The 24,554-nt window shown below is 44.2% G+C and overlaps 1 protein-coding gene across 1 annotated transcript; it reads left to right on the top strand.

Moving 5' to 3' along the window:
• Positions 1 to 1,519: 1,519 nt before the first annotated feature.
• On the top strand, positions 1,520 to 23,797 carry MRPS18A (mitochondrial ribosomal protein S18A). The gene is made up of 6 exons (XM_032102678.1): positions 1,520 to 1,648; positions 1,818 to 1,849; positions 5,268 to 5,372; positions 13,262 to 13,385; positions 14,135 to 14,201; positions 22,821 to 23,797. The coding sequence occupies exons 1-6, from the start codon at positions 1,549 to 1,551 to the stop codon at positions 22,963 to 22,965; spliced, it is 573 nt and encodes a 190-aa protein (XP_031958569.1). The 5' UTR covers positions 1,520 to 1,548; the 3' UTR covers positions 22,966 to 23,797.
• Positions 23,798 to 24,554: the final 757 nt, after the last annotated feature.

Below are 24,554 nucleotides of genomic sequence, written 5' to 3'. Positions count from 1 at the left end.
CAAGTACAGTTCAACTCAAGTACGCTCTTCACGATGATGCAGCATTACCATCTAAGACGAATTGTTTGTTGGTATCTAAAATCCCAGTGGACTATGTGGGCATAAGCAGGCACCTCTATGCTACCCTCCACCCAAAGGCAGGTGTAGGAAGTCAAGAGATAAGGCATGCTAAGAAAGATGATGGGAAAAGTAATCTCTCAGCAGCCTTCAAACTGTCAAAGGCAAGTGATAGCAAAACAAAAATGGAAAGTATTTAAACTAGATTGACTGTTTACAAGAGTTACAGCCTGGCAACATGCTGTTTCAAATTGTCATCTGCTGAAATGCACAAAGCACCGCAGGAACAGGCAGGAACCTCAGGACCCCTGGAACATAGATGTGGTAATGGTGATTTGAAACAAACCCCTTCCCTGAATCCCACAGCTGGCCTGAAACCCTCCTTGATGCAAGAGCCACCCCAGAGCCCATTCAAACAGAGGAGCCATATAGTTCAAGCAAAACCACCTCGCAGCCTTCCCTCACCAGAAAGCTAGGAGATGTAGGAGCTGTGGCAGGAGTGTAGCTCAGGCTTCCACAACACAAAGGCATCACTACGTCTAGATTTACCTCCATCCTCCTGAACATGAGCCAGCGTGTGCCCAGGGGGCCAAGAGGGCCGATGGCACCTGGCCTGTATCAGGGATAGTGTGGCCAGCAGGACCAGGGCAGTGACTGCCCCCTGTACTCGGCACTGGCAAGGACACACCCTGAATCCTGTGTTCAGTTCTGGGCCCCTCACTGCAGGAAAGACACTGAGGGGCTGGAGCGAGTCTAGAGAAGGGCAACGGAGCTGGGGAAGGGTCTGGAGCACAAGTCCTATGAGGAATGGCTGAGGGAGCTGGGGGTGTTTAGTCTGGAGAAGGCTCAGGGGTGACCTTATTGCTCTCTACAACTCTCTGAAAGGAGGCTGCAGCCAGGTGGGGATCGGCCTCTTCTCCCAGGCAGCCAGCGACAGGACAAGAGGACACAGCCTCAGGCTGCCCCAGGACAGGTTCCGGTTGGACACCAGGAGGAATTACTCTACAGAAAGGGTGAACAGACACTGGGATGTGCCACCCAGGGAGGCGGTGGAGTCACCGGCCCTGGAGGTGTTCAAGGAAGGACTGGACGTGGCACTCAGTGCCATGGTCTAGTTCCCATGGTGGTGTTCAGTCGAGGGTTGGACTCGGTGACTTCAGAGGTCTTTTCCAACCTAGCGGTGATGCTGTGATCCCAAGCTGATACCACCGCCAAAAGACCCCGCCCCCCAAGCCCCAAACAAACGAATAAGCCAAACAAAAAACCCAAGAAAGCCCGAACTCGGTACCAACCACAATAAACTTTAAAGAAACAAACGAAAACAATGAGGAGGACCACCCCGCGGAGAAGAAGCTGGGCAGGAAAACAAACACCTCCCCTGGGGGTTCTGCCCTCGGGCGCCGGGGCGGGGAGGACGCGCCCCGAAATGGCGGCGGCAGCACCGCCCCCCGCCGGCGGAAGCGGCGTGACGGCAGCGCCGGCCCCGGCAAGATGGCGGCGCCCAGCCTGCTGCGCGGGGGGCTGCGGCGGATCCTCTCCGGGCTCCTGGGGAGCGGCTGGGCCGCGCCGCCGGCCCGAGCCCTCCGCGAGGGTGAGTTCGGAGGGGGCTCCGCACGGCCCCGCGCCCCGTTGCCTCGCCGCTGTCTCGGAGAGATGGTCGCGGTCACTGTAATTCGCCCTCTTCTCCCGCCCCCCAAATGCTGCTTCTTTCAGGCTACATGAGTCTCATTCCGGCTTCCCGTCTCTTTTTTCTTTTGCAGTCGTGGAGGTGACTCAAGGCAATACGACCACAGTAAGTCCCTGCACCCCTTTTCCTTGGTAGCTGCCTTTGACATTGCTTCTCCTTCCTTCAGCCGTTTGTGTGTCCGTGCCCTACTCCACAACAAGTAAAGGAAAAACAGGGACATTTTTCTGCTTGAAAGCTCTCTCAGGCTGTGAAGGCAGAGCCAAGGCAGGAGTTTGTTGCGAGTGCAGGTAAGTAATGGAGAGTTTGGCTGCTGAAAGACAGGATGATCACCCTGTGCCGCCAGTCAGAGCCACTCATGAGCACCAAACCCCTCGCCGCACCCCGGGTAAAGTCGGAATCCTTGCCCAGAGGCATTCAGCATCCAACACACTGGAGGCCTTTCTTCAGACGGGTTCGTTTCCTAAACTGGTGACATTTGGCTTCGTCTTGAGTGTGGACAGGCACGAGGGAGGTTTGCCGTGGCTTTGTGACTTCATCCCGCACTGGCAGTGCGATGTGGCATTGCAGGATATGTCCCTGCCGGCTACATGCCACACACATCGCTTGCATTTGATCTGAGTTGTGTTTGTTAACCACAGCGTGTGCCATACTGACTTCAGGTGATACAAAGCTTGCGTCTTATAACACACGTGGTAAAAAAAAAAAAAAAAAAAAAAAAATTATTATTTTTTTTTTTTTTTTTTTTTTTTTAAGTGGAAGGGGTGTTTTCAAAGGAAGATCTTAAACACTAAGGGAAAACAGCTCCTGAAAATAAAAGGGAAGTTCTAAAGTAACTGATAAAGAAAAGCATCTTCTCAGCTACAGTTTAAGACAGGAAGGAAAAGATTAAAGCAGTAAAATTAGAATTTTGCCTAGTTGGCACCATCTAATCTGATGTACTTTTATCAAGAGAATTGTCATTTTTTAGAAGAAGCACTGAAATTGCTGAAGGCAAAAGGAGATTGCATTATTCTGCTCACATTGCACCTGGCAGTAGCTATATATGCCTTGGCTGGAGAGCGGTAACACAGATATTTTGAAATACATAAATAAGATGAGGAGAGTGGAAGAGGAATTTGGGAGTAGATAGAAGGCAGTACACTTAAATGTTAATCTATATATACATAAATAATAAGAAGGGGGTGGGCTTTTTTTTGCTTGCTAATGAAACAGAAAAAACCTGCTTGTTCATGCCTTCAAAAGTCTAATTATTTTTGTCAGAAATACATTTTGTTGAAAGTTTTATTGTATTTGTGTTAGTGGACGTTGTCATATCTGAAACCTGCGTGGAGCAGATTACTTACTCTATTTTATATATCTAAAATATATGGCAGCTAGCAAGATGTCATAAGACTGTCAACAAAAAATAAGTTTAATCTGTGACAGTAGGTATGATGGAAAGTATCTGTTTCTTGCCTTCAAGTGCCAGACTACTTATCTGTGCCCAGAAACCTGAAGAGAAGAGCTTGCAAGTGTGACCTGAAGTTTTTTTAACCAAAACAAGAGGGGAGCGTACACACCAACAAAACACACTCAGTGGATATCTGTATTTTGCACTCAATCGGTTTCAAACGGGATGTAAATTATAATCTCAGAAGTCCAAACCATTAACTGAGGCATGAAGTGAAAAAAGTAAGCATTACATTAGCAGAGCCCTTTATGAAAATAACTCTTCCTGGAGATCTGGATATATTTGCTGTGTAATATCCTAGCGTCTGGAATCCGTCAGTGCCTCTAGATGAGGAAAATGTTGTCAAAAATGGTGTAAATTGACCACAGGGTTGATATGTTTCTCAGAGTATGCATTGGTTGCTCCATTTATCCTGCCAATTCTACATCAGTCTTCCCTGAATCCATGTTTCTCTGCTCATCTTTCTATGTCCTCATTTTTTATCAGTATTGAAGAAAGCGTTTTATGTGAACCAGATGAATAAATCCCAGAGAAATACAGATTTCATCAGCATACTGAGAATGTACAGCCCTTACACTCCCTCGTAGTTGTTTAAGAGAAAAATAGCAACTGAGTGGATTAACAGTATAGAAGTCCTCAGCAGTTGGGGAATAATTGCCAAAACCTGTACACTGAAATTTATCTCAAGAAAAATTGATGCTGACATAGCATTCTGAATCTTTATTCATTTCCAAGATGGAATTACAGTCATAGTACTGTCTGAAGACAGACTGGCAAGAATCCAGACTAGATACACTGGCTTCCTTCAAAATAACTTTACTGATTAATAGAAAATTAGATACTGGCCTACATTTTATATTCATAGTTAAGTATTTGTTTTCGTAAAACTAGCCATTGTACTTGTGGGGAGAGGAATCTTACTTAAAAATTGACAATTCTGTCTGTTTGAGGTACCAAGATGCTTAAACTGCAAGTAACTTATCTGTTTCCATTTTATCATCAGAAAGGCAGAAATCTGGGGTATGAAATAGTTCTGAGAGTTCAGCTCACATTCATCATGGGATGTCAGCTTCCCTTGCACACTTACAGAAAAGGTCATGCTTTGCTTTTCCCAGATTTTCAGGCACAGAGCCTGATGGTTTCTTAAAAGTAACCTTGCGTTCCACTCAGGGTTTCTTTTCAAACTCTCTGGTGCTTGCGCTCTTTGAGGCTGACAGTTTACATTCAGAATCTGGTTGTAGTCCTAATTTGACCAGAGGAAACTCCAAAATATCTTGGAGAAAAAATGGCTTAGTTTTAGTATCTCTTCTGTTCATTTGGGTGCAATTTGAGATAGCTCTTACTTCTATAAGTAAGTCCCCAAAAAAACCAGACAAGTACACATGTAGATGGGCTTTGTATTTCTAACACATCTACATTTAGGAAAAAAATTTGTTGAGTTCTTCCTTTATACACCTCCTACATCTCTTTGCATGTTTCTTGTGAGAAAACTTGAGTATTAGATGCCACCACTTTATAGTGATGTAGAAAAGATCATTTTTATAATCTCATAAAAGAATTGTTCAGAGAATTAAACTGGATAAAATACTGGTATTGTAAAAGAAATTTAGAAGCCCCACAGACATTTCCTTATGATCCTTAAATTTTAAATTTTGCTCAGAGTTTTCCTTGCTGGTGATTTATAATCCAGCAAGCCCCTGCATGTTTTCAACTGTAACATGCATCTGCTATTCTGTGACATTCTCATATTCCCAGAAAAAAGTTACATTAAGGCTTTTGGCTAAAGGGCCTCTAGAGTTTCAAGGCATGATGGTTCAAAAGAGTACTGCAATGAATGGAATTCAGGCAAATATGAGAATTTGTCCTTCTCCCCGTAGTCTGTGGCATAGACATACCAAAGGGCTTGTTATATCTATATAAAAATGAATTGAATGATGCAGATACTGTTCCACTTACATCCCCACAGAACTCGTCAACATAGTGTGGACTTGATGAAAAGTATTCCTTGAGTCACAGGTGCAGGTAGAGCTGTAAGCCATGCCTGATCATTGCATCCTTTGAATTGTTTCCTAGATTGAAGGGAGAATTATAGAGGATGCTGAAGCACCACCTCCTCCAAACCCCTCTGGCCAGTGTCCCATCTGTCGCTGGAACCTGAAGCATAAGTACGATTATGTGGTAAGTTTAATGAAGGAGTTCCCCTGTCCTCATTGCTAGACAAGTATTGCTCTCAGATCTAGGTACCCCACAACCTGTCCCTCTTGTCTCTTGCTGGGTGTAGTAAAGGTACTTAACTCCAGCTCTGCTTCTCTTGGGTGCAGCAAGAGCCTCCTACACAGTAATTGTTTGCCGTGGCTGATGGTGTTCCTGGGAAAAAGGATGAGCTTGTATCAAGTAGGAGATTTGGAATTACTCACATGGCCGTCTGATCTGAAAAGGCCATATATCTCTTCTGTGCCCAGCTGCCTTCCACCATTGCAATTCCCAGAGAATCAAACTGGAATGCAGCATTTAGTCAGTGCATACAGGCCTAGCTCCAGAGAGGCCAGAAGACTTGACTAGGTCAATTATGTGACTTCGAGCACTATGATTTTTCATTGGTCATTGTCAACTAAGATAATAACTGTTTCATATAGCTTTTAAAACTCTTGAAGAGTATGAAGAAGAGCATACATTTTTACTTACCTTGCAATGGAAAAAACAGGTTTTATTCAAGCATTTTGCAGGAAATGCTAATGAGAAGTTTATTACCTAATGAGGGGATAACTAACACTAAACCTAGAATATGGGAAGGAAATCCTGTAGTGCTTTAAAACAAAAGCACAACAGTCACAAACACTTTAGAATAAGAAGCGTGATATAGCAGATGCAGAATGTAAATTTACAAGAGGTCATTCAAACACAGAGTTTACAAAAGGACTAAGTGCCCCCCCCTTGCAAGCTCAAAACCCAGCACTGGAATTGGAAAAGAAGAAAACCAGACAGGAACATGCTGTTACTAAGATAAGGCAACAGAAAACTCAGAATAAGCTAATGTCAATAGGATTAGAGGGGGAGATACAAATACATTGGAGAAAAAGAAACGTTTGTGAGAAAGTCCATTAATGAGAGGAGAAGGGGACTGAAAGCCACATTGATTGCAAAATGACTGAGCTGCTTACGTGTAGTCCTAGTGCACACACACAAAGGAAAAAATTATGTTTTAATATCTGTGTAGTGATGGCAATTTTGCAAACGTAGAACAACAAGGAAAAGCAGGTACAGAAATAACTTAAGCATTGAATTAAGTACAGACCAGCAAGCCTGGATTGCATGTTGCCTCAAAGTCTTGAACGAATTAGCTAACAAATATATTACTTCACTCACAGGATTTTTTTAAAGCATGAAAAAAAAATCCTAGGGAATCCCCAAATAGTTTGAAAACAGCAAGGGAAATATTAAGTAGATGAGAGAGGAAGGGGAATGATGCTGATGATTACCAATTGGTAAATAAAATGTTGGAAATTCCAAGTAAAAGGGTGTCAGCTAGGAGTAATAGCAAATAATCTATTGGATAGGACTAATTAAGACTCATGAAGAATACGAGTACGGCACTAGTACCAGACAAAATACTTGCAATTACTCCACACAGGTGAAACCACAGATGTGAGGTGTAAATGAAATATGTTTAGTGCCTTTCAGAGCCTGTGTTGCAGACATTGAGGCATTTAGAATCTACTGTTGTCAATGATTCTTACTCAGGCTAGGTGCAGTATTAAACAGTGAAGTAAGCAGGGGAGTATTTAGTGTTTTCTGGCTTGGTTTCTCAACAGCGTGGGAAATCTGGAAATACAATGAATTTGCAGATTATAATAAATTAGGTGAAATGACAAATTCCATTAAGGTTTGTCAAGTACTACAAAACTGGATCATGTCTGTTTTGTGTTGCCCATGTTTGAACACAGGGATTCCTTGCAATTCTTCTCCATGGTTGCTGAATTGTGTTGTGATCAAAACCAACAAGTTACTTACTCTGAATAATACTTTTTTAAAGTTCATATCTTTTTATGTGACTTTTAAATGCAAGAAGTAAACAGCATCATTAAACTGGGTAATTCTAGTTTTACATAACGCATTCCATGAGTCACACATTTACAACCCTAGAGAAACTATAAACTGATGTTCAGGGATGAAATGAGCTATGGCAGTGGATTACCTCTTGGGAATTAATACATAGACTTACATAGACTGAGTTTCTACTGCTGTGTGTGGTAGAAGACTCCACTGAGTATCTGGAGAAATAATAAGGCCATCAAGAACCAAGGAAGTTTTAGACAATGTGATTCTGTAGAGTCCGAGTTCTAGGATTAGAAATTGGTCACAACAGACCCTGTGAAACATGAGTTTTATGTGTGTTTGTAGAGTGAACTAAGTTACGAGTTTTCTTCCACACTTCACTTTCATTCTTAGATCCGGATTTCTACTGTGCAATAAGGAAAACTAAATGTGAAGAGAGATTCTGCAGCCAGTCTTGAGAACCGTTGCTAAGACCACTTCTAAGAAACTCTGGTGCTGAGAGACAATCTAGGAATGTATTCATCTCAGCTGTCACATGCATTTTGAATGCATGTGCATCCATTGTATATATATCCAGTACTCCTTCTGGACAAAAAGCTAAAGAGAGGAGTGTGAACTGGTATTTTGGAATTGTAGGTTTCTTACCTCGCATTTAGAAGCATCCCTCTGTGGGGCTGATGAGAACTAGGAGAAATTTGAGTTCTGGAGTAGACCACTTCTCTGCTTGTGTAAGTCTCTTATGTTTTTGAATGCGTTGTACCAGTCACAGATTTTCAGGATTTTAAGGTGAATAAAAATCTCCCTTTTCTGCACTAAAGCACTCTCTCTATTCTATTCTTTGCTGCAACCATGATGAGCAGCAGAATCTTGAGATGCTTAAGTACTAAAGTGCAGGCATTTAACTCCATGAGCAATTAAACAGTGGGACAATTTTCTCACTGGTGGTTAATTGTCCTAAATGTCTGTAAATTGATAGCAGCTATTTTTGTTAAAGATATAGCCCAGTTCATACAGCATAACCTATAAGCTGTGCTTGGTAAGAGATTGGAATAGATGGTGGTTCCTTTGAGGATTGATGAGATCAGTAGGTTGCACAGAAGGGAAAGTGTGAGTTTTTTTGCTTGGGGCGCTTGTAATTGGACTGAATGAGGCACTATGAAAAGGGAAGTGTTGAATTAGCCCCTGAGGGAATTGAGTAATATGACCTCACAGGACTTTCCTTTTGTCATGTGCAACTAGCACAGTCTAAAGTAGTGGCATAATGAGTTACTCTGGCTGTCAGAGAACTGGGGGACCAGTGTCTCCAAAGTCATTAATCAACTGAACAGGCATTGTGAGCACTAGCAGGTCATGATTCCAACCTGCCTCAGCTGTGGTATAGAGGGCTGCAGTTGTCTTTGCCAGTTCAATTCTGATCCTCTCCTGTGGCTCAGGATAACAGAGCTTAAGAAATAAATTCCCACAGTTTGTGGTCTGCGTGTATGTGTCTCGTGAAACTGAGATCTCAGTTGCTTTTTTTTTCATATCCATTGGAGACAGAAAAATTATTTTGGTCATTGTAAAGATGCAACTGGATTGAAACCTGCAATTCTGTTACAAAATGCGTGGAGAATGGTGTACAGCTCCCAGGAGTACGGGAGAAAGGAAGAACTAGACTCTTGTATAACTGGAAATAATGACTGGCAGGCTTGTCTGATACAGCCCAGTAGTTTTGTAATTTGGCTGCACGGATAGAGCTGTTCCTGCGGTAAATCGAAGTTTTAATGAATCACGTGTCAGTCAAGGAGCCTGCTTTTCAAAGTGTCTGCAGACATTAAAATGCAGGTGCCTCTGCATTTTGGTTACCATCTATTCACAAGAATGTGTGGTATATAGTGCTCCGTTCAGCAAGTTTGTCCAGCCCTTTTACAAGTGAAGGCTATACTTGTTTTTCGTTTCCCCCCTCATCCACTTCAAACATCCTTAGTTTGAGTAGGCAGTAAATATGTCATCTTGCTTTGGCAACAGTTAGGGGAAACCGAACTGCAAGCTTTGCCTATTAGCCCTAGATCAATTCAGTCCAAGTTGTTTTCATCAAATGCTGCAGATTACAGGGGTGGGAGTCTGAGTCCAGCCTCATGGGAGCTGTCCAGTGATTAAAGCAAATCCGTGGTTACAGGCTTGGCTGTCCACTAGCACAAAATGTGAATTTCATGGAACATGACGGCACCATGAGCACTTGCCAGACATATTTTTTAATTTGACCGCTCCACGTACTTGTTCACTTCCCTCCACAGCTGCCCCATAAAGTTGGCTGTACCTGTCTGCCTTCTCCCAGTGGTAAGATACATCTGTGTGAGTACTCTGGGAGAGGCACCTGGCCTGTTAACTGTGGGGAATCTTCAGAAATTGACAAACCTTTGGTCAAGTGTGCAGCATTTTAAGCCAAGCAGCGTGAGTGTAATTTGGAGCTGTAGCAGCTGGAACATGACTGATGATTTCAGTCAAGAAATGAATGCCACACCAGGGTGTTGGTCAGTTGGTGACACTGTTGGTCAGAGATAATAACAGAGAACAGATTTTCTTGATTTTTTTTTTTTTTCCTACAGGGAGAAAAAAAATATTATCTCCATTTGCTTCCCACTACCCCCCTTTATATGGAAACACTTGATAACAAGCGTGTGACTCCATGAGGTGTGGTGGTAATACAAGCAATCACTTGGACCACACACACACCCTTAACAGGAGTGTGTGGCCTACTTAGGCTTTCATGGCTGCAAAGACTGAAACTGCTTCAAATTTGCCATCAGCTCTGTTTTTCCTCTTCTCCACAGAGTAATACAGCAGGCTACTAGCAAAGTCTTGAAAGTTTTTCTCTTTCTAGGCACTTGGAGCTGAGCAGCCCTTTTTCACTTAGGGAAGTGGTATGTGCTAAATGGCAAATTGAGCTGTTGGTGATTTGAAGATCCATACAGCTAAAGAAGAGGAAAAAGGGGGATGGAGTCTTGTGCTTGTTTCCTGAATCCAATCCAGTGTATTTCAGGAGTGGTCAGAAGTCAGTGCCTTTGGTGTTCGGCTGGCCTCCATCCACTTTCTACCAGTGCAGCTGGCACCATCTGGTCCCTTGGTTACTGTTCTCCTTGGCAGGGCCATGTTTTAGCTGGGCTGAGGGACACTTTGCTTCCCTTTTAACCATCAATGGCCTCCCAGGAGCTTGCTGCTAGTTGCTCAGCTGGGCTTTTCTTGTTCTTTGGATACAGCATCGCACTGTAGGGTGCCTGATAAATCATTTGTGTCAGTGATTCATTAAAGTCAGTGTCTAAATGTCAGTGGGCCTACATGATGTGCCATCTAAAAATCAGTCTGAATGTGTTCACTGTAGACAAGTGGATGTAGAAAGCAAGCCAAATATGGGAAGAGGGAAACAGTGTCTCATGATGATATTAGTGAGGGTGGTATTGATTGGGGGTGGGAGTGGGGGGTGGGAAGGACAAAAACAAACCACAAAACCCCAAACAAAGACCCTCAAACTCTCAAGTGTTTTGTCTATAACACTTGGAACTAACACTTTGTCCCAGGTGACTGGAATCCTTTTCTAAAAAGGATAGAAAGGAAAACCCTGGGAACTACTGACCTATCAGCCTTACCTCTGTGGCTAGGAAGATCACGGAACATCTTCCTATAAGCTGTGCATGTATGTACATGGATGACAGACAGATGATTCGAGACAACCAACAAGGCTTCACCAAGGGCAAGTCCTGCCTGACCAACCTGGTGGCCTTCTGTGATGGAGTGACTCCATCAGTGGACAAGGGGAGGGCTTCAGATGTCATTTATCTGGATTTCTTTAAAGCCTTTGACATGGTCTCCACAATATCTTTCTCTCTAAATTGGAGAGAGATAGCACTCTCTCAATGGCTGCTAACCTATGACAGACTTAGATGGATAAGGAGTTGGTTGGATAGTCACATCCAGAGGATAGTGGTCAACTGCTCAGTCTGATTGACATCCATGACAAGTGGGGTACCTCAGGGGTCCTTACGGGGAGCCATTCTATTTAGTACCTTCATTAATGACATAGAGGGATTGAGTGCACCTTCATCAAGTTTGCAGATGACACAGCTGAGGGGTGGGATGCCATCCAGAGGAACCTGAACAAGTTCAAGAAGTGGGCCTGTGGGAATTTCATGCAATTTAACAAGACCATGTGCAAAGTGCTGCACCTGGTTCAGCACAACCCCCGATAGAAAGATAGGCTGGGGATGAACAGATCAAGAGCAGCCCTGGAAAGAAGGACTTGGGGGTGCTGGTGGATGAGAGGCTGGACATGAGCCAGCAATGTGCCCTCACAGCCCAGAGACCCAATTGTATCCTGAGCTGCATCAAACAGAGGGTGGCCAGCAGGGCAAGGGAGGGGATGAACTCAATGATCTTTAAGGTCCCTTCCAACCCAAACTATTCTACGGTTCTATGACAGCATCTGTCAGAATCCATCATTACCAGAAGGGCATCCTAAATTCCAGCAGCCCCCTTGACAAGTGAGCTGGTCTTGTGCAGTGGGGGTGGGTGGATAATTCCTAGTTAGATAGCTTTCTGAATACTCATTTTATATTCACTTGTGATTATTTGCTTCTGCAATGGCAGTAAATGAAGGTGGGAATGTTCCAGGGAGCTCTCTGTAAAAGAGCAAAGATTGGGGGTAGGAGCAGGTCTGTGAATCTGTGAACAGGCAGTCAGGGTCACCCAACATGAAAAGCAACAAGTGCTCTTTGTTCTTGCCTGTTGCCCTGGCCGGGGGGTGTGAAGTTCTGCCATGCCTCATTTGAACTCGCTCTGTCCGGGCACTCACTGGCAGGCCCTGCGTGGTCCTGCTGCCTCAACTAGGAACATACTTACAAGAGCCATGGAGAAGTAGACTCTCAGCCAGCAACAAGTCTGTCAACAGAAGGGATAAAAACAAGCACAAAGTTTCCAGAGGCCCTTTGGGCCAACTTATGCTGATGTCAGGATGTCAAGGATGCCTGCCTGTATTGGCCTAAGGGGTATCTTTGCACTGGTGCTGTGTGTGGAAATAGAGAGCATGGATCTGAATCCTGGGCTGTTGTACTGTGTACAGTTAATGGGACACTCATGCAACAGCTGTTGCTGCTGTGTTTAAAAATTTGTCATTCCAGCCCTGTGATACTATCTTATCCTAGAGATCCCTTTAATTTTGTTATTATTAAGAGGGCTGGTTTACATTTCTAGAGCTTTTAATTGTAAAGGTCAACAGCAGTGTAGTCTAAATGGTTCTTGAATCACAGATGAACCCTCAGCATGCTTCAAGTGCTCCTTGCATCCACCATGACTGTCACAGCCCCACCTAATGCACACACAGTTGAAGGACTGTGTGCAGCAATTTATCCTATTAGTCCTTACTCATCAGCACAGGCTCTTTTCTTACATAAAGCTTCCTCATGCAAGATCTTGGACCATTTCCCTGCTCTCCACCTCTCCAGAGAGACATGAGGGAAGCTCCACCATGGGAAACCGGATAAAAGTTGGAGGAGTAGATAGCAGAGAACAGTCCTGCTGTGAGGGAACAGGGAGGGGGTCAGAGGTGATCTAACATATCTGTGAACTTTAGGACAGCAGCTGTGATGGCATTTCAAGTTGTATAAACAATATCCATCTGTAGGTCTTGTGTAACTCTCCCTGAGTACCTAGGACGCATTATCTTAGCAAGAATCTTGGAGCAAGTAGTGAAAGAGTGAAGGAGCAGGGACTGCAGCTGACATCATATGTTTACACTAGTGAAGTCAGGGAAAGACTCAAACCATCTGAGTGACCTTACTGAGCTAAACTGGCAGGCAGTGACAGCAAGCAAAAGCCACTTGTTGTCAAGCTGCAGACAAAATGCATAGGAAGGAATCATTGTTTTGTTTTACATTGTTTGGAGTTCTGTACACAATGCAAGGCTCAGCACAACACCTGCAGTCACAGCAGTTAAGTTAGGTGGGACACTGAGGGTTTTGCCCTTCTCTCTTCCTCAGGATGTCTTGCTGCTGAGTCAGTTTATCCGTTCAGATGGAGGGATGCTGCCACGAAGGATCACAGGCCTCTGCTTGGAGGAGCACAAGAAGGTTGCTGCCTGTGTGCAGATGGCTCACCGTGCAGGTACATAGCTCTGCCAGAGACAACCCCTGACTGTGGGTTACCTATTGAACCCCTTGAGGAGGGTCTCCTGCCCAGTTGGTATAGCTTAGTGACATGTCATTGTCCACTCACCCAGCAAACTTGTTACGGTCCAAGTGCTGGGACAGGGTGAAGGAACAGAGACTACTTGTTCTGCTTTGTCTGTGTCCTGACTCCTGCCTTGACAGCAGACATTTATCCTTGCAGATAAGACTAGCATTGCAGAAAGATCTGGGAAGTGGTTCAGTCTCCAGTAACTAATGATTAAACACCTGCTTCTGAAATTACTTGATTTAACTAAGCTTGACCTACCCCATTAGTAACATGCAATCCTACCATCTGCCGTGTGACGACTTTTTTACTTTTTCCTGGGAGTGGGACCCAGGTTGACGCAGTCAAGAGTATTGTGCTGATCTTTATGCCTGGTACCTGAGTTGTATCCAAGTTAAATGGACTGAGAATTGTAATAGTCAGATTTTCCATCCTGGAGATGGAATCTGATTGGACACCAGTGCCCAGTATCCTCTGAAAAAGCCTCTGTGATGAGCCCAAGTGACAGTGTCTTTGGTGTATATTTCCTCCCTGTACCCAGTACAACTTCCCAGCTTCTCTGGCTGGGGTGCAGGTTCAGTAGTGACCTGGGTTGCCTGGTTTATGAGGTGTAATGTGACTTCTGAATGCAACAGAAGCAGAGACACTGCAAGATATTCTCAAATCTTTTTCTGTTTCAGGTTTGTTGCCAAACCACAGGCCTCCACTTCCTGAAGGGCATATTCCCAAGAAACCCAAGCTGAACAGGTGAATAGTTTTGTGTTTCCACATTTCTCTTTTTGAGGAATAAATTGGAAGGGGAAAAGCAGTTCCTTACAACTGGGTGAGAAATGCCTCAGGCAGCAGGGTTCATAAAGAGTACTCAGCATTTTGGAGAAGATCTGTCATGATATTCTCTTGGCAGTCTTTTAAGGACAAGTCATATCTCATATAAACAGTTTATTAACACAAGATTAAAATGCCACACATGTTAGAGTCTGCCTACCCTTCCTTAGCTGTGCTCACCTCCTCAACACTAACAATCAGTAAGGCACTCACAGGACGATGCCACAGATGGAGTCACAGCACCACAGAATAGCTGAGGTTGGAAGAGGCCTCTGAAGATTGTCTAGTTCAAGCTCCCCACTTAAGCAGAGTCACCTAGAGCAGCTTACTCAGAACTATGTCCAACCAGGTTTTCAGTATATCCAAGGATAGACCTTCCTCCATTCCTCCTGAGAGCAGCTTATTCCAGAGAACCAGCCTCATACAAGACCGTGTTCTTACATTCGGACAGAATTTCTTTTTTCAATTTGTGCCCATTGCTTCTTGTCCTGTCAGTGAGCACCAGTGACTGGGGTGAGCCCACCCCCGTCTTCTTTTCACCCTCCCTTCAGGTACCTAGGAACATTGGTAAGACCCCACTGAACCTTCTTTTCTCCAGACTGAGTAGTCCCTTCCCTCTTAGCCTTTTTAGCCCCCAACAGCAGGAGGGTGCTCAGGCGGTGGTACCAGCAGTCAGTGGGACTCTGAGCAGCCAGCAGGGGCCCATCACAGGCCTGTTACCCTCTGCCCCATCCCCGTTTCCTCCAGTCAGCGCTTCGCCCTCCACCTGTCCTTCCTATGCAAGAGTCTCTTTCCCCTCCCCAGCCTGAATGGCCCCTGGCCTTTGGTGGGCAAAGAGAAAGCCTGCAGCCTCTTCCTGCTCTGTGCTGGGCACTTGGAGGTGCTAATCCCCTGTTTATAAGCTCACACTCTGTTTCCATGGGGATGTCAGAGCGGTGTATGAACCTCGCATTAGCAAACCATGAGGTTACCAGAGGCCATGGGGCTGTCGCTGGGAGAGCTTAGACTGCAGGGCGGAGGATGACTGGAGACTCCTGCATTTCAGGTCTGACTACAGTGGAGATTTGAGAGAGGCTTTTGGAAATGCTGGCTGGTAGCATAATGGGTATCAGTGAGGATCAAATTAGAGGATTCTATGTTTGATGCAGCCCTGTAGCCGTCAGATACTCCAACTGTGATAACTTCTTCCTTGTGTCTCACTGGTCCTGGGGATTCCTTAGTATCTGTACCTTATCTGGCAGCTGTGGGGTGGAGCACATTATCTTGTTAGCATTCACATTGCAACCCTGCATAGCAGGTTGAGACTGGAAATGGTAAATGCAGTATCTTGCAGGAATCACACCAGGACTCCAGATCTGATGCCCTGACTCTGACAAATTGTTCTATAGACTTTTAGTGAGAACAAAGAATGAATACCTCCGGATACATTCTACATGCAAGTAGGCGTGCTACACCTCGAACTTAATTAAATTGGTGATTATTGCAGTGTTAGCCCCTCCCTACACCACCCTTATTTTTCTCTTCCCAGAGAGGGAATGTAGCAGGGACGATGGAAGCAATTTAGAAAAAGAGAGCTAGAGTTTGCTGAGCATATGGAGCAGCACTGAAGTAGGCAGACGCTGGGGTCTGGGTGGAGGCAAGAGAATAGGATAAAGAAATGGGATTGAAAGTTTTGGTGGTGGGGTGACACTAAACAAATGAGTCCCAAGAGCTAGAATAAAGTGCAGAAGTACTTCAGGAGTGCTCTCCTGGTCCCTCATATTATTGTCTTCTCAGCCTGCTGGAAGGGGAAAGCTCTGTGTGTTGGAGCCTTGCAAAATCTTGGCCATTCTGTAAGAGTTTTGACTGTGCGAGCCCCCACCTGTACTTCACTGGCTCTCTGGAGCAGTAGCTGGCACAGCATAAGGCAGGAGTTACAAATTGCTTCCTTCCTCTAGCCTGAAGTGCACCCACATGCTGAATGACTTACTTTGGGAATGAAGCCAGAGCTCTTATCAGAAGTTTCCCACATGAATGACTTGTCCAAGCTTACCTTGTCTTTGCCTCTGTACTTGCTTCCAAAGCTTCCTATAAGTCTGTAGTAACTTGGGAAGCACTCAACTTGTGGTGCTGCCAAATGCAAGCAAGCTGACAGAGGAGAAAAGGGGCAGAAGTGGGCTTGGACTTCAGAGTGGAACAAGCTGCCTTGTTCAATGCCATCAGAACATGTCTGGGTCATCCTCTAAACGTGTAATATCAGGGCTACTCACCTGACTTAGCTTGTTCCTTCCTTGTGTTTATGTCTCCTGGATTTTTAAGTGCTAGTTCAAGAAGGGATCAACAGGATCTAAAGAGGGCCTATTATAGCAGGCAGTAAATGACACGGTTAAGTGACATATTTTCCAAATATTCAAGCTTCATCTCTTTTTGAGATCACTGTATTGGCTATTCTACTCTTCTTTACCACTCTGCTTAGATGAGAGGTAGCAGTGCCTTTCTTCACTGCTGCTATAGCCCTGGGAATGTCAACAGGGAGAAACTGAGATGCCTCACAATATGCTTGGGCCCCTTGTTAAAGCTTTTCCAAGACAGAAACACAGGTAATGTAAGCAATCTGTAGTCTGTCTCTTTACTCTGAATGGAGAAAGTTTTCACTTTTGTAAAGGAAGGGCTTCTGAGAAGTCGCTGTCTGCTCCAGATATTACCTCACACACTTCTGTGGGAATTCCTAGCATCTGGGAACTGCCTGCCGTCTTACGCTGAGCTGAAGAATGTTTTGCTCATAGTAGAGTGCTTGACATAAGACTACAGCATCAGCTGCTAGAATGACAGGACCATGATGAAAGCCTAAGGTAGCCTTAGGGACTGATTCCACTCATACCACCTGAAGACTGAAGGAGATTTATCATGGTAAGTGTAATGTGAAGTGGGAGTCAGAGCCCAGTGCCGCTGCCATGATACAGACCTGAGCATTGACTTACTGCATGTAGACTGAGAGCAGCAACCCCTGCCTAGCTGAAGGCTGGCAGATTACTTCACTTGGATGAGCAATCCTTTTCATTTTTTTCCTGTCTGGCAAAGTTCTGGTTGGTGCTCCCTTCTTCCAAGGCTGTGTCAGTGTATTTGAGAGCAGCTTCATTTGTTGCTGAAAGAGGGACAAATGAGCCTGATGAAAAACTGATGTGTCCCTTAGACAGTATGCAGGCCAGCAACAAGGGAGGAACTCTATGGCTCCTGGGCAAAGGTGCTAAGGAAGTGTACAAAGGACTGAGGGGCTGCATTAATGTATACTTTTGAAAGCACCAAAAAAAGCTGCTCCTCAGCTATTTCTTTACTGCAGTTGTGGCTGTCTTGGCCAGAATGTTTGGCCCATGTCACTGTCACCCTGATTAAAGTGAGCCTACTTCAAATCCAAAGAGTCTGGCATGCACTGGCTAGCACCTAGCTGGGATTAAAAGGTATCATGCCACCATATGGAACTATCAGCAAACTGTCTTGTTTTAACAAGGGTCAGGGGTGCTAACATGCCATTGATTTAGTGTTGTGAAGTGTGGGTTTATCATCCAGAACCCTTTTGCCTCTCAAGAAGGTGATCTTCTGGTGCTTATTCAATGATGTTTTCCAAAAAGCAGAATTCCTGCTCTGTTTTCTGAACTGGTTTTACTATCTCAATTGTTTGAACTTTGGATGTTCCCTTCTGCGTGCCCCAGATTTCTCTGCAAAGAGGGATAAGGATTTCCCTGCTTTGCACTGGGTCATTCGGTAGCTGGTGTTCCTCTACCCACTTCATCTCCTTATCCTGTTTCCACTACTGGAATTGAAGAAGAGCAGAATGCTTTGAGAACATCTGACCTGCACATCTTGCCTTGTACTTGGTTATACAACTGTCTAGTGTAGTATGGAACATTCATTCATGATGCAATGTAACACAGAGGAGGAGACTGGGAACTGCAGAAGAAGGCATAACATGGAAGTGAAATGCTAAGCTTTGTGGTGCTGAGGGTGGTAGGAGAATAAGAATACCTTGTGGTCAGAATTCAACTGGGGAACATTCCACATCTCCCTCTTCTACCCCCTGCAGTTGGGACACTGTCCAGGTGACACTTGCCATGATATTTCTCATTTCTTGGGCTTTAGTTCTTTGCCTTTTTGCTTTCTGCCTGATTTGTTTTTGACAGCAATAGCTCATGAGTATTACCACTTAACTGCTTTACTAGCTATGGTTCTTTTGAAGAAATGGCCATTAGAGTAACCCACATCATCCATGAACTCTTGAGTCTCCTGTCCTCACCTTCTCTTACGTATCATTTGTCTGCAGAAGTTGGACATTGAAAACAAATTAAGTTTACTCTGTCAATGCGGAATTACTCCCTACAGTTCATTTTCCTCATGTTTGGCCCAGTCTGGGGCTTTCACTCTTTCCAGGGGATCATTCCACAAGCAAATTTGTCTTGCAGCCAAGGATTGTTCCCTCATCCTCAGCCTGTATTCTCCCTTTAAAAACTTCCTGCTGTTATTTCTGCATTTGTTTGTGCTCCAGCCTGGCATGTTCCAGTTAAGTGCTGCAGCAACAAAGTATTTTCGCTAGCCCATGAGGCTGAGGAAGTTCTAAGCAATTTCACCAGCATTGTGTAGGGTGACAGACTGTTCCCATACTCCAGAGTCATGTGTGTGCAGGCCACCACACACCAGAACCATTTGGGATACAGTCAAGCTCAGCTGTAGGTCAAACTTTTTCCTTTCAGTAATGGAAACCTGAATAGCTGAGCAGTTTTCTTTTCAGCATGGAGGTTTTTGCATGGAAAATGTGGACTAACAGTCTATCCAGAACAGTCCCTGAATTCAAGCCAGCATTTAGGTGCTCTCTTAATGTGAATACAGCACTCATGTTCTTCTGGCAGGTCAAAGTATTGGTTAAAACACAACACTGTGAAGTTGTTCCCTTTCCAGAAGGACTAGGGGATATCACAGGTTCCCTCACTCTGGGGTCTGTCAGCAAGAGGTGCTGTAAGATTATGGAGTACTTGATTTTGAGCACTCAGCTGCCACTCCATTTTCATCTTCCTATGGGAAGAGCATAACTTGGCACAGATAGTATCCAAGTCAATCCTTCCTCCATCACCTGAACCAGAGGAGTTGCTCTGTGTTAAGCAAGAGGCAGGCTCCCTACAAATTCCTCATGAATTACAAAGTTCTCAGGCTCTGCGGACACCTCTCGTCCCTAGGAGCAGAATCTGGTTTCCCTACTATCAGCATTTCACTCCAGCAGCATGTGGTTCCTCTCATCTGCATGGAAACTGTTGTGCATAGCATGTGTATTCAAAAGCAAAGAGCCAGAGCGGCTGCAGGTGAGCAAAGCCAAGAGGTGTCATGGGAAGGGATGTGGCAGGGAGGAGGCAGTCTTGCCAGCACTTTGATCGAGTGCTTCCTGCAGTCTCCAGCCCTCTGCCTTCTGCTCTTAATCCAAACAAAAGCCATATTGAAAATATTCAGTGAGGGTTCAGAAGTTCAGACTTGAACTGTACCAACATGGCCTTTGCTTGAGCTGTGTACAGGACTGTGGTTTTCACATTTCCCTTACCCTGCACATGGAAACCTTGGTGCCTACGCTAGGTCTAAAGTGGCAGCCTCCTAGTGGGAAGGCCTGCCCACTGAATAGAATCCATGAAAACAGACTTCAACATGCTACAGAGATTTTAAGCTCTTACAATGAGTGCAGGTGAACTAACCATAGTTGTTTCCATCCTGCTTATATCTTGCCTTTTCCCATCAGGGAAATCCCACCAGGGTTCCTATCACACTTTATCCAAACTATTCATTTGTGCACTTGGAGTCTAGGAATTCTTGTTCTTGCTCAGGTCCCTACCATACTCAAGGGGGCAAGCAGAGCCCCAAGGTGAGTCACAGTTCCCAAGACGGGCAGTTCTCTCCCCCTTTGCCTAGAATGGGAGCTCTGCACACTGAGGTGACAGGTTGGGAGACTGCGGACCAGCCGCATTTGGCATCCACCTGAAGGGTCTGTCTTGACAACCTTCAGCTACTTGAGTAAATTCAGTCTGCCAGTGTGTGTGATTATAAAAACTCTCCAATACAAACCTTGTTGGATACAATGAAAAGTTGGGAGACTTGGCTAGAAAAGGGTGTACAGTATCTTACATGAGTGGCAGAGTTTGCAGAAAAGTCCTGTGTGCTGGACTTTGAAGCTGTCCTATGTGAGTTTTGTGGATTGTTTTTACTCACAGATAAAACCCCAAATCTGTGAATCAGTAGGAAATGGAGTTAGTCAAAGAGGAGAAGGAACTTTGTAGACTGACTGCTCCCAGGCATCAGGCTTTTGCACTGCTGAATCAAGGTTAAAAAAAAAAAAAAAAAAAGGCAGCAAACAAAATAGGACAAGTTTGAGTTTGGGACAAAGCAAGTATTAAAAGCCCAAAAAGCAAATGTGCTCCAGGAAGGGAAAGCGTCCAAATGTCTGTTTCAGCTAACAATGAAAAGCCCCAGCCTGCAGTCCCCAAAGGAAGCCAAAAGCCTGGACCAGAGGGCTGGATTAGACCTGCTCAAAAGAGAAATAACAAAAGCTTTAAAATCAGGCCATTACTAAATCCTCCTTCCTATGCAGAATTGGGGTGTGCACTTCCAGCCCCCACACAGAAACAGAGGGATTTCTTAAAAAGCCACTGTCTGTCTAAACCTGCATACAGCATTGATGTGTATCTCACATTCACACATTCACTTCTCTCCCAGTGAGATCATTTATTATCACAGGAGCACTTTCCCGTAATCGTGTGGACACGTGACCAGAATTGCACTTGGCACACTGATGCATTAAAACAATTTGGGATTTTTTTTTCCTCCTTTGCTCTAAGTGTAGTCTTGCAATACCAAAATTTGTGCCATGGCACTCCCCTTGCAGCAAAGGGAGTATGAAATGGAGGACCTAGCCCATGTGCCCATCTAATACGCCTACAGCTTCTCCCAAAGGAGCTGCCTTGCCATGGTCCTTTGCCAGATTCCAAACTGGGGACCTGCGTTTGGTCTCTCTGAACTCCCCTTGCATGTGAAATTGGAGACAGGAAAGTCTCTCCTACTTCCTGTCCTGATGCTGTTATGTAAGGGATTCCACTAATGCACAGGCATAGCATTACAGGTCAGAAGGGATGAGTTTAATGCATGTATAGGAGAGCAAGTGCCTGGATCTTGTTCTGTGTCATCACCCAGACCTTTCCTGCTGTTGCATCTTGGTCTTTTAACTGTCATAAACTTACTCCTCAAAGCAAAAGCAAATCACTTTGAAAGTGGCTTGATTTCAGAGGCGGAAAGCTCCACATGTGATTCATTTTTCAGTTTCTGTTGTTGAGGAGTACTGAGGAAGAAAAGTGCTAAATGGGCTGCTGTTATGCAGTCTGTAGCTGCCTGGCATAGCAAGCTTTCTTTGTAGTTCTCAGGAATGTGCCAAATGCCTTCAGACAAATGTATTACATGGTCTCTATCCAAAGTTCTTAATATCTCAAATTTGCACGATGCAAATAAAAGGTAACAAAGCTTATTGTGGGGAGGATGACTGATTGAGGTTACATTAACACCATGGGATTACTCAACAGAGGCATGCAAACACTGCTGGACAAAGTTTATCAGTCTGTTCCAAATTCTCATTTGTTGGAGCATTGTTTGTGCAGATTATGCTAAAGTTTTAGTTTGGATCTTTATTGTCTGAAAAGACTCCTCTTTCTCTAAGGACCTCTATTCCCCTCTTTATTGGTAGCAAAAGATTTAAAGCCTAACAAAACTGCAGGCCACCCAGCCACAGGGTGAGATTTCCAGTAACTGATTCTGGATCTGAAATCCCCTGCCTGTTTGCAAAGCCAAGTCTAAAACTTCAAATGGTCAAAAGCAGAGGATATTTGCCAGGCACTGCTCTTCACAGAGATTTGTAGTTGTGATGATAATTCCATTTTAATACCTCTTACACTGTAGGTGCTGACTTCCTGCACTAGCAAGCTGCAGTAGTATTGTACAGAGAAGACTAGAGCAAATTTGGACATATAAAAATACTAGACTAGGCTAGAAACCCATTCCATGCAGAAGTAATAACTGATTATCCCCCCAAAGTAAATTAATTCATTTTCAGAAGCTTTCTCGCAGAATTTAGCCTTTGTAATTAGTTTACCTTATTGAGACCAGCTGTTGAAATAACACTTCCCCTGGAGGCTGGATGCATTCAGTCTTGGATTTAGTTCCAATTAAGGGATTTGGCACTCCAGTTTAGCTGCAGGTGAACAACTTGCCAACAGCCTGGATACTGCACCTGACTTGTTTTGTGAAACTGGAAGTCAAGCAGGTGCCAGTGGGTTCAGTAGAGAGATGAGCTTAGAAATTCCAAAACAAACAAAAACTCCTTTCCAGTGGTCCCTTCTGAATTGAGGGAGCTTGGGCTCATGGTTATTCCTTTTATAAAAAGGCATGTTAGGGAGGCAAAGGCTATAGTGCCTTGCTTCTGCTTCAGTTGGAACATTTTCTCAGTGATCAGTCTCAGAATGAAATGTGTTTGTGTTCTTTTGACAGGTACCTGACCCGCTGGCCCATCAGATCTGCAAAGCCCATTTGGAAGAGGGGCCCTAAGTGGTGCAAAAAGCCCTTTCCAGTCGGACACCCTTTGCTGAAGGATAATGTCAAATATACACAAAAGCCTCTCTGTTTAAACCACTAGTGGCCAGAAGTGGCATAGTCAGTAAGCACACGTTTTCCACTGTTCTGCTGGGGTTTTTTCCAAGTTTGTCAATATCTCCAATTTTCTTATTCCAGAATTGTCCTTAGTACTCTACGTTGTGTCCAGCTGTGATCTCTTCCTCTAGGAGAATACAAGAGCTATCAAAACAAAGTTCAGTGTGCAGGATGATTTGAGGAAAGCAAGGGGCAAAGACTTCTACCTCAAAGCCAGAAAGGATCTGAAGACTTTTGTTTCTTTATGTTCCACAAATGAGTTTGGGAAAGGATGTTTCCTTCTTTTCCCAGCAGTGAGTGGTGTTTCCCCATTCACATGTGTTTCAAGTCAGATTTGTCTCGTTTGGGCTTTTGTACCTGTGACACGGATGGAAGAAAAATTTCTCTGCAGCACTGTATTTTCTTGGCAGCAACAGAAATTGTTAATGACTACTGAAATTAATTTTTTTATTATTATCGTTTGTACTAGCCATAATTTGCATCAGAACACCTGTGGCAGTGGCAAACAGGTGTGTGTCTTACACGTCCCCTTAAGAATTCCTGGCTCGTGCTTCACTCCTGAATTTGGTAAATACACAGTGGTGACATCCTTGATGACCTGGCCTGTTTTTTTTTTCCCCTGGCAAATAAATTTTCCATAAATCTTCCATGTCAGTGATATGGTTGCTTCCTGGGATAATTTGGAGCTGGTTATCCATCCTGTAACTAAAAGGTGGCACCATTTCTCTCCCTGTGTAGTACACATACGGATCTTCCACCAACTGACCGCTGCTAATTCCGGGCCTGGTTTGAAAGGCTCATTAAATTTATCATGGTCATTATTGTTTTGGCTCCATTTCTTTGGTATTTGTCTGGGGGCTACAAATTGATACGGAATTTTTATGTCCTACTGTGACACTTAACCTTGGATTGCTTTTATCAGAATAGTCTGCTAATACCTAACAGCATGGACAGGAACAAAAGGTAAGGATAAATCTGTATTATCCAGGAAATCAAATTAGATTCAAATGGTTCTTTTTAGCCTTATTTTGTGAAATGAAAGCCCTAGATTCAGCCCCTTGAGCTGGCCAAGACCTTTTGCTTTGGGAGACAGAGCCAAGACTTCATTAACCATACTGAGATAAAATCTCTGGCTGACTGTCTCTGTTTTATAAAGCTTTGAAAGCTACAGCCCTTCAGAAAGGAAAATGTTTTCCTTTTTTCTCATACATACAGAAGTTACTATGTCTTCTATCCCAGGTAGCTCTGCTCAGTGAGCTTTGCTAAGGGAAAAGTCACTGGATTAAACCATTGCCTTGACATGGACCTAAATAAGCACATTTTTCAAGACCAGGTGATGCCCACAGCTATTTTTTTCCTACAGTTGAGTGACATGAGCTGGAAAGACCCCTCTAATTTTGGACATCTAACATCTCTTCAATACTCTCTTCAATATGCCTTTCTAGAGTTCAGGGTTTAGTACAGATCTCTTACAGTATATATCAGCTTTCCAGTCTGACTCCGACTCTGCTTTTGTCATTCATGGGTGACAGCAGGTATTCATTCATGTCTCCAAATTAGTTCTTGTGTAAGCAA

The sequence above is a fragment of the Corvus moneduloides genome, chromosome 3 (genome assembly GCF_009650955.1).
Source record: "Corvus moneduloides isolate bCorMon1 chromosome 3, bCorMon1.pri, whole genome shotgun sequence".
Classification (NCBI taxonomy): domain Eukaryota; kingdom Metazoa; phylum Chordata; class Aves; order Passeriformes; family Corvidae; genus Corvus; species Corvus moneduloides.
Note: the sequence above shows the minus strand (reverse complement) of the source record. Positions and strands in the feature narration are given on the sequence as shown.

What these genes read in the sequence shown, in the direction of transcription:
- MRPS18A (XM_032102678.1), top strand. Translation starts at nt 1,549, where the DNA reads ATGGCGGCGCCCAGCCTGCTGCGCGGGGGGCTGCGGCGGATCCTCTCC. An exon ending in AGCATAAGTACGATTATGTG is followed by an intron (nt 5,373 to 13,261) that starts GTAAGTTTAATG and finishes TCTCTTCCTCAG; the next exon opens with GATGTCTTGCTGCTGAGTCA. An exon ending in AAGAAACCCAAGCTGAACAG is followed by an intron (nt 14,202 to 22,820) that starts GTGAATAGTTTT and finishes TTCTTTTGACAG; the next exon opens with GTACCTGACCCGCTGGCCCA.